This window comes from Lissotriton vulgaris, unplaced genomic scaffold (assembly GCF_964263255.1).
Source record: "Lissotriton vulgaris unplaced genomic scaffold, aLisVul1.2 SCAFFOLD_1619, whole genome shotgun sequence".
In the NCBI taxonomy this organism is placed as follows: domain Eukaryota; kingdom Metazoa; phylum Chordata; class Amphibia; order Caudata; family Salamandridae; genus Lissotriton; species Lissotriton vulgaris.
This window is the reverse complement of record NW_028242499.1, coordinates 557076-567467: the sequence shown is the minus strand read 5'-3', so window position 1 is coordinate 567467 and position 10392 is coordinate 557076. Positions and strand designations below refer to the sequence as shown.

The 10392-nt window shown below is 45.6% G+C and overlaps 1 protein-coding gene across 1 annotated transcript in view; it reads right to left on the bottom strand.

Annotated features, from left to right (window-relative positions):
* Positions 1 to 209: 209 nt before the first annotated feature.
* Positions 210 to 10392, bottom strand: part of LOC147668945 (borealin-2-like) — a 143992-nt gene continuing 133809 nt past the window's right edge. Inside the window, exon 6 of the mRNA XM_086948328.1 lies at positions 210 to 287. Within this exon, the coding sequence (XP_086804454.1) occupies positions 210 to 287 (78 nt within the window). The remainder of the gene's footprint in view (positions 288 to 10392) is intronic.

Genomic DNA, 10392 nt, shown 5'->3' with positions numbered 1-10392 from the left:
AAAACAAAATTTTCCCTCGTCGTCGTCTGTCAAAATCCCTCTCCCCACCCAGCCCAACCGTTCTTACCTGCACGGGCCGCTGCTGGCCTAACTAGATTCTAGCTTCCACTTTCACCACGTATTACAAAAGGAAGAAAGACCTCCAAGCTCACCTTGTTCCATGCTAGGATGCTATTTGTTGTAATTAACTTTAAGCATATTTTAGAGTCTTACCTTGTTAACAAATTCATCTCGTTCATCGGATTCATGTCCTTCACCGCGGAAGCCATGTTCTTTGTTTTAGATGACTATAAGGAAAAGAAAAATGTAGTTCTGTGATGCCTCTTCACATAAAAACCTTTACATAAGCTGCCAGAAGGCACATACTTTTGAATCAGGAAGAATTGAACACAGAACAAGACTGCAATTCTGTCCCTCCCCAGCTTTAAATGCAAGGTTTTACCGGAAGGAAATTAAGATTACCAAAGTTAGAGTAACCGACCAGTGCTGAGGGTCAGTTACACATGGTGAACCGTCCAACCCACAGGAACTGAGTGTGGGTCCTCTGTTTCAAAAAATTTTGAAACTGCCACACATCACCACATCGTTAACTTACTCATTGGTGGCACGAGAAACCGGATTTGCTTCCTTAAATTCGAGATTAAAGGAAACCTATGAACAATTTGGAGAACAAGACACAGTAGTCTACACATTAAAGGCACTTTGGCTGCCAGGTTCCAAACAGTTCTAAAATAATTACAGGACGTAACGGCACTGCTTGCCTAAAGTACAACAGCATCCCCACACAACACAGGCATCAGTAAGGCTTCACCAAAAAACACAGACACAAAGCCAAGAGCAAATACTTGCCCATCAGAAGAAAACCAAATCGAGTCGCTGAGATGTGAAATTTCCAGGGTGCCTAGAATACCCCCACAAACATCTATTTCTGAGAATGACTCTACTCAACACGCAGAGAAGAGGTCACTGAAATCCAAATGAATGTGACAACAATGACAGTAAGTGAACAAGTACCATATTTTGAATTCTTGGCTTCGCCAGAGGACTTGATACGCTCTCTAAGCATTACGTTAATATGTAAAGGAAGCAAAACATTGTCCGGTGATAGTCCTTGAAAGATGGTTTCATCCACCACAAACCTCACCTGCCACCATAAGCATAGACTCCGCAAAGGCAACAACAGGGACACTTGTGGAGAGTAATAAAGTAGATCTGTGTAAGAATGCCATTAATAGCGTATTACTAGCCTTCCCTAAGGGGAGCTAGAGAAGCTACATTAGCTGGTGATTGAAGACTGAGACCTTTTTAGCGGCGGAGCCCTTCACTATTACCTAGTGTAATATTAGCGGGGCCAGTTTATACAGGGGTGCTGGGTGTGCATCCATCCCCTGGGTTTGGCTTTGGTATGCTGGTGACAATCTGGTAGAATAAATGTATGAAGCAGAAGTCACCAGTGATCATGAATACAAAGATCCATGTTCTGTATCCTTATTCTTCATTGGGTAGCTGCAGTCAAAGGTCAGGAGACCTGTTAATTTTTAAATACATATATTTATTTCCTACCATCCTCGGTCTCAGAGTTAAGAGGACATGAGGATGTTGAACGAAGGTGAAACCACAAACATATTCCACTTTTTCTGGCTATTAAGTCTATTGCTGTCTCAAACCTAAAAGAAAAAATGCTGCAAACGAGAGATCTGATATACTCATCAGCATGACTGGAGTTCACATAAGGCACCAGTGTACCACTCCGTAGTGGAAACCAGATGTGTCATTGCAGAAGGCCAAACAGGCAGTTAGCACTGTCCACCAATTACTCACACCTGTGAAAAAGAAATCTATTGAGACCATTGTATTTACAATACAGCGTGCACAAAGTTGTACTTTTTCTAGTGGTTTATAATAGAACATTCTAGAGAGACAGCATGAAGCACATTTAAAGTATAGATACCAGCTGGTTTAGGCATAGGAACATTGGGTCTGTCATCATAGAGTCTGGTCAGCCAAGAATGAGAATACCTTGAAGCACTGAATTTTTAAGCTGAAGCAGCCTGCAGAATATAAATGTTGGTATGGTCATGGAACTGGAAAAGTAAGGGCTCACCTTGTCTCTGCAATCAGAAATGTACCTGCCTTGATGCAGTGAATAGAGCATTTAGCATCTCTGGTATCTTTGTAAATCCCTACCCCTCACTTAGTACTAAAACTGTCAAACTCTCACGCATTAGAATCAGGATCCCTCAATTTTCCCACCAAACCAAGCCTATGAAATTCCTTCTCATTCTTTTTGTGCAGTAAAGTGACACCAGAGGTTTCACTACAAGCCCTTCCTCCTCACTCTCCAGCCATTCCCACACGGCCCAAGCGAACATACCTCCCACATCACAAACAACATCAGTACCAGAAACACCCCCTCTCCTCACATGCCTTGCCCTCTTTTTCCCATGCCACCTTCTCACAGAAATTGTTTGCTGGTGAACACACTCCCGAAGCAAGAATAGACACAATGGACCTGATTCACAAAGGGCCTCTGACCTTGTGGCGGAGGCCCTGCAGTGGTGGGGGGCGGGGTCTCTGCACTGGGCTGAGTATCCGCAATGAGAATTCTCATAGCGTAGATGCCGCCCGAGTGCAGAGAACCACCCCCCCCCCACCCTTCGACTGCGGAGCCTCTGCCTCAAGTGCAGAGGCCCTTTGTGAATCAGGCCCAATATCCTTCAACTAATAAGCAACGCAAAATCGGACCGGCTTTTCATCACATAACTTGGGGATGAAGCTGTGCCTTACTCTATAAGGTGAATAAGGAAAATGCCGACAAGGGAATTTACTTTGAGGAAAATTGCAGCAATTCTAGTTTTTGTTTTGACTTCAAACTTCGAACCAATTGAATTAGTGTCTGATAGTAATTTACAATTATTGTACCTCTGAAATAGAGAGTAATGTTACCACACTAACGTAGGAAAGAGAACAGCAACACAGGAAGTCTTTATCAAAAAGTTATTATTTACTTGTTGTACAAAATTTATAAGGGTACATATCGATCATAACCATTGATCAAAAAATGCAATTCAGATGAAAAAGGAATCCAGCAATTTCTCCTATAATACATCAGAATAAAGTCCAAACTGAAATGTAAAATACAATGACTTCAAATCTACTAAAAGTAAGTCACTTGTAGCAACAATCTTAGATGCAGAATTGGACTGAGATGTCGATGTTTTGGTCTTTTCGTTTTACCTCACAAGACCTTCCTCAGGACAGTTTAAATTAGCATCTAGCGATGACCCCTTAAAAAAAGAAAAAGGATTTCCAACTCAGAATTAAGCGAAGCGTTTTGATGTCGGTCCAAATTTTCTGGATGAGTTTCAGAGACACTAGTCAGCGTCTAAGCTCGTTTTTTTTCACCAGAAATATTCTTTTGCCACTTAGATTAATCAAGCAAGAATTTTGAGGAACAGTGTTAAATCAGCATGCGATTCGGGTTGTCGGCACGGGTAGGCTTCTCACCGGCGAAGTCACGGCAGGAACATAATAGAGACACCATCCCCATTTGCTCCTGGTGCAATTCTTTAAAGGTGCTGCGTAGCACAAACACGGACATTATGTCCTGTCTGGAATATGGGTGCATGCATCATTTATAAGCCGAAGAAAAAAACCTGAATATTCACACTTCAAAACATTAGTGGTACAAATCAAGACAAACAAAATCTCCCTACAAAGACTCAAAAGAATTTATAAATCTACCATAAAAAAGTTTTAAAGAAAAAGGTCTCTAATAAAGCAGAATTTCTGATGTCAAGACTCCCACCAACGAACCCCACAAAATACTCAGTTTCACAATCAGGAATGCATCTCAATGAAGACGCCTCAACCGCATGATTTCTGTTACTTAAAAGGCACACCACTTTATTACCAAAGCTAGCACACTGGGACTTTATTTTACAAAAAACACAAAGGCAAGAGGAATCTGTCCATAGAAAAATCCACCCACACTATCTCACTTAATGCAACTGTCCCTTTCGGAGTTCTAGGACCTGACGAAGGGCAGCGGTATGGCAAGCTCATCACAAGATCCATGCCCACAACAAACTTACAATAATACCTCACTATTGACAATAGTGGCAATACCTGCAATGAATCCATTCAACAATTCGTTAAACCAGCAAATTTCCAGTATACCAATCATTAAGAAAAATAACCTGGGTCCAGCTGACCCAGATGATTACATACCAAAGAGTGTTTCTTGGAAAACCAGAAAAGAGCTGCCTTTAGAAAGTTCTCCAGGAATTAAAGCTGCCCTGATCTCCCACTGTGAGGAGCTAAAACCTACTATAGAAAGAAATGAGGTGGCAACACTACTTCTTCCGGACCCATCTGCAGCTTTCAATACTGTGCACAAGCATTCCCTATAAAATAGATTAAAAGGAAAAGGGTTTGGAGGAAGCATTCTTAACTGGATCTCCTTCTACCTTGAGAGAAGATCAAACATTCCCTCGGCACCTCCATTCACTTACGCGCCATACAACATCAATGCAGGAGTCCTTGAAGGTTCAAATATTTCTCCACTCCTCATCATGTGCATGTGTAAAGTCTACGAGGGAAACCGGTGTACAGTGGTTAGGCCAGTGGTATATTGTACAAGAGGTACACCATACTGGGTGTGCTATCAGTCCTTATTTTCTCACAGTAGGTGAAAGCATGCTTTGAATATACAATGGAACAGCTATCCGCTCATAAATGAATAGTGAAAAATAAAATAAACATTAGAAATGACAAAGTATTGGAGTATATTAAAATGTCATGCTGGGCCATGGATGTGTTATTTGTTGAATTGTGGATGTTGCCCTACAGCAGTCAAATAGAAGTACACAGTAGGTGACAGATCATTGATGTAAACATGATTGGTATATTACTATTCTTGTAATCATTTCTACTGACATTGTAGAATCGCCAGTTGGGGCAAATTTATCATGCATAGGAAAACATTTAAAAAATATATCCTCTACATGGGACGTATTCCGCCTTGGTCAGTAGTGCATTTCAGTATATTTGTTGATGCAGTGTCTGTGCGTCCAGTTGGATTATCAATTCACTATTGCATGGATGTATTTGAAGCTAGAGGGCCCTGCTTGAAGTTTTTATGAATTTTGTCAATAGCGAAGCGTTGAACTGTTTTGGATTTTCATGATTCCTGGTGAAGTGTTCCACTAAAGCGGAGTTCACCAAAGTCAGTCCTGGCGGGCAGGATGCATGCCAGATTTTTAGAATACCCCCATTTAGATAAATGTAGTGATCTTAAAAATCTGGACTGGATCGACCCTCCAGGGTCGACTTTGGAGAACCCTTCACTAAAGGAAACTTACAATTGGATTTATGAATATTGTGGTAATTAAATAGGATCATTATCTTAAGTGGATGAATGGCATGTCCAATGATGGTTAATTTGTAATGGAACATTATCAGGTAGACAACTTCAGCCATTTGACATCCGACTTTCTAGAGCCCAATCAAGCCGGCTTTCGCCAGGCGCACTCTACTGAGACGGTGATCCTAGCAGTCCTACACACAATGAGGTCTAATGCCGATAAGGGCATACATCAGGCCTTGGTGCTTCTGGACTTGTCTGCAGCGTTCGACACTGTGGATCATACTATCTTATTACACCGTGTCGAACAGGCCGGCCTGCGAGGCACGGCTCTCGGATAGGTCAAGTCCTTTCTGAATGACCGAGACCAGGCTGTCAAGCTTGAGAACTTTACGGCGCCCAAACTCTCCACCACCTGCGGCGTTCCGCAGGGCTCATCATTGTCCCCCTCCTGTTCAATCTGTACCTCAAACCGCTGTTGTACTAAGGTCACAATATACAACTATGCGGACGACCTGCAGCTTATATTCCCACTAAACTCCACAGACTCAGTTGAGAAACTTCAGGCCACTAAGTTGCACATTCAAGGGTGGATGGAGATGAACCATCTAAAACTCAACCCCGGAAAGACCGAGCTGGTACTCCCGGGTAAAAGTGCAACCAGCTGGGGCCCTCATTTTTGGCCGCCCTCAATGGGATCTCCCCAGTCTCCCTCCCCATCGGTAAAAAGTCTCGGGATCACCCTTAACACCGATCTCTCATTAAAAAGTCAGGTGGGAACTGTGATCTCTTCATGCTTCTTCCAGCTACGGAAGATTAAGAAAATTGCTCATCTGCTCACACACTCCGCCCTCATCCAGGTGGTAATTTCCTTGGTCCTCTCCCGCTTAGATTTCTCCAACTCCATTTATCTAGGCATCCCCTTGGCTCTCTCCAATCGCTTGCAGATTGTGCAAAATCAAGCGACCAGACTAATATTTAAATGCAATGGCAGGAGCTCGGCGAAACCACTGCTGGCCACTCTTCATTGGCTACCTATAGCCCAACGGGTAACCTTCAAAGTAGGCTGCCTGGTCTTTAAGGCTCTTCATGGAAAAAGCCCCAAGTTTATAAACCATCTCATAAACAAACACGAACCGACTCGTAATCTCTGTTCTGCCCACCTGTCCCTCCTCACCTTGCCCCTCTTTAAAAAGAAACGCCTCGGCGGATGCCGATTTGCTTATTTGGCCCCAAAGATCTGGAATTTGTTCCCCTTATCACTCCGGAGTTGCACTAATCTAATGGAATTCAGGGGTGCACTGAAGACCTGGTTGTTCAAACAAGCACACAGTTAGGATACGGTTTACCATCTTTTCTCTTCTCTAACGCCATGAAACCTCTGGGCGCCCGTGCGCTTTACAAATCACGAATAAAATATCACATTTGTTGACCTTGTAATATTTGGACTCAGCAGGTGAATTTCATAGTTTTGCTCACACCTAGTTGATACCCAGAGAAAATATTGTAGGAGTAAAATACCTTCGGATTGCTGAAATAAGCCAGTGGGCTACTTCATAGGTCTTTAACTTCTGAAGGACACAGAATGTCCCTTAAACTTGGTGTACTCTTGAAAAAGATTAGCAGATTGTAAATGAGGATGTTAATTTGTCTAAGAGTTGGCCTCAGTAAGCTGCCACTTGTGTTTTGTTTCAAGTGATTTAAGAATGTTATAGTGTTCCATGTGAAACTCGTAAAAGAGTTGACTATTTTCTATGATGTGTTTCTTGGGACTGAAAAAGCTGATAAAACTGTTGTTCATTCTTTTTGTCAGACCTGCTGCACAAGTCATGAGAAAGAGTAAGTAAGGCAGCAGCAAGGACAGCTAACCAGCCTGCAGAAAAAACAAGGAAACAAAAAGGTCTACTTCGGTCAGGAAGATGAAGCCACAAACAAAGTCAAATTCCTCCCCAATACAGAAAGGACATTTCATGAAACTAGCTTGGGTGTATGACCCAATCCGCTGAAGCTCTTTGGTGATGGGAACACAAACTCATTGGATGATTATGTTGGGCCATTAAGTGCATTTGCGTTCCTCCTCATCACTGCACGCTGTGACTCCAACTATCACATGAAAGATATACAGCACACTTGAGAGCAGGACTGAAGACCCGAGCACTACTAGGTCCCAATACAAGTCTGCCTCAGAGACAGCACCACTACGTGAACCATGTAGGATACACAAGAAGATCCAAATCAGAGACCGATGATGCCGCAGCTACAGAAAACTCGGACATGATACGAACACCTGCCAGCCATTATCAGGACAACTGCAGAGATACATAAGATAGTTGTAGTATATTCTGTATGCGCAGGCTCGCAAATCCAAAACAGAACCTGGACACTCATGCTCGAAGCAGAACACCAGATTGAGGCGCTCATACATGTGGAATATAAATTTTTTTTTTTATTAAATTTATACTTTATTGCAACCACATGTCACATACACAGCCAACATCGCCTACAACCCGGAGGCCGGCGGCATCAGAAAGAAAAAACACCCTCCAACCCCTGGGTAAAAGTAAGGTACACAGCCGTAAAGTCCAACAGCCCGAGGGCCTGGTGGCGAGACTGCAGGTATGGGACCAGCGTGCAGGGGCAATAGATCATAGTAGCTACCGTTGGAGAACCAGAACATATAAGCAGGATGCACGCCCCGCTACGCCCACAGAAACAGACCCAGGTGCAACATGGCGTGCCAGATTGGCAGGATCGAAATAGCCATCCGGGAAGGACTGCGCAGAAACTCAGACCCCGACCACAACAAACCCACCCACCCCCAAAGAAGAACAAGCCAGACTACCAAAACCCGTGTCCACCACCCACCTCCCACCCTGCACCACCACCATGAACCCCTCAGCTAAGCTAAGGGAGATAATCAAACGCCCACTAAGGCGGGATAACGCTCTGGGAAGGGGACAGCGGACGCCACAAACCAGAACAGCCGTCACAAGCCACCCCTAACGCAAAACAACTCAAAAAGTCAGACGAGAAACACCATACTGATACAACATGAAGGCCTTCAACTGACACTCTCCTCATCCACAGCTGATGCAGCCCCCTCTACCTGTAGCACATCAAGCTCCACACTCTCCGGATCCGACTCACCATCCTCTTTCGCACTCTGAAACGCTCGAAACATACCCCAAAAGTTTTTGGGTCTACTCTTTGGCGGCAGGAGTTCACTATACACCTCCGACTGCGTGCAACAGTAAAGCAGGTCTGTTTCCCATCGTTTTTTAGTAGGGACTGGCCCCCGCATCCAACACACTGCCAACAGCCGCTTCGCCGTAAGTAATGCCATGTCTGCAAGTCGTCGCAGAGCAACAGGAAGGGGTTTTGAGAAACCAAGTAAGGCGAGCGCCGGGTCGGGCAGGATCACCTCACCGAGGATAGTGCTGAGCTCCGCAAAGACCTCCGTCCAGTATTTATGTATGGCAGGACAAGACCAGGCCATATGGAGAAAGTCTGCTGTGTGAAAGTGGCAACGCTCACACTCCGCTGAGTCTCTAAGGCCATACCTGTGCAACCTCTCAGGCGTGTAGTAGACGCGCTGCAGGAACTTAAAATGCACCAGACGGTGCCTACCGTTGAGCGAGATTTTCCTAGTATTAGTAGCACAATAACGCCACATGTCATCTGAGATGGGAGAGTGGAGATCATCCTGCCAGGCCAAACGGGCCTTGGAGGGGGGATATTGCCGTTGACTATCACCCAGTGACCTAAGAGCCGTGATCAGTGTGCGAGCTGAGGGGGTTTTGATGACATAGGTGAGTTCCGGCACTTCCGGCGGTTCAGCAAGGTCCGGGCCTAGAACGGCAAGAGCCGCCCTACGGACCCTGTGATATTGAAAACTATGAAGCAGCGTTGCCCCGGGACAGGATTGAAGGACGTGCTGCAGCGTTTTCAGAGTGCCCTTTGAAAAGAGGTCTCCCACGGTAACAATGCCTAGGTCACGTAGCGCCTTCAGGACGCCCCTCTCCGTTAGCGGAGCCAACCAGGCCGCCCATTCTACACGGAGCAAAGGTGAATACAGCAGCGTGCACTCACGGGAGCCGATCAGAGCGTGCCAAGCATGATTCGTGGCAGCTATGGAGTCCAGATTGCCGACCCTTCTATCGGGCGGATAACATACAGTCGCCGGAAGCGGGACGGGGTCCGCAAAGAGCCGCTCCAATTTCACATGAGGGATGCCTGGATCCCCATGAATCCACGTATGGAGGTGGGCACCCTGAGCAAGCCTATAGTATCGCTCCAGATCTGGAGCCCCAAGGCCTCCCTGTTCGTACGGAAGGGTGAGCGTTTGCCACTGCACCGCGGTTGTTTGCCCCCCCACGCCAGGCGGACAAGGGTCTGGGTAAGTTGTCGGAAAAAGGCTTTGGAAAGGACTACCGGTATATTCACGAATAGAAAAAGGAACCTGGGGAGCACCACCATCTTCATGAGCGCAATCCTGCCCATGAGTGAAAGCGGGAGCCTAGACCACACCTCGACATCATCCATCAGTTTGGAGTAGGCCACTCCATAATTCTCGCGGATCAGGACTTCCGGGTCTGTATGAATGCGTATCCCTAAGTAGCGAATAGAGTCCGTGGTCCATTGCAAGGGGTACTCCGAGTCAAAAGGGAGCGTCACCGGTGTCAGGGGCAAAGCTACTGATTTAGTCCAGTTGACGCGGAGGCCCGAAAGAGCCCCGAACCTCACCACCTCCCGCAGCACCGCAGAGAGGTTAATCTCCGGGTCCCGGACATATAGCAGAGTGTCATCCGCATATGTGGAGATACCGATTTGGTACGTCGGAAAGTTGATCCCTTCAAACCGATGATACTCTCGTATAGCGCAGGCGAGAGGCTCCGCTACCATGGCATACAGCAACGGAGAGAGGGGGCAACCTTGACGCGTGCCCCTCCCAATTTCGATGGGAGCAGTGACTAGGTTACCTATCTTCAGTCTCGCAGTAGGTTTGTAGTATAGGGCTCCCAACATTT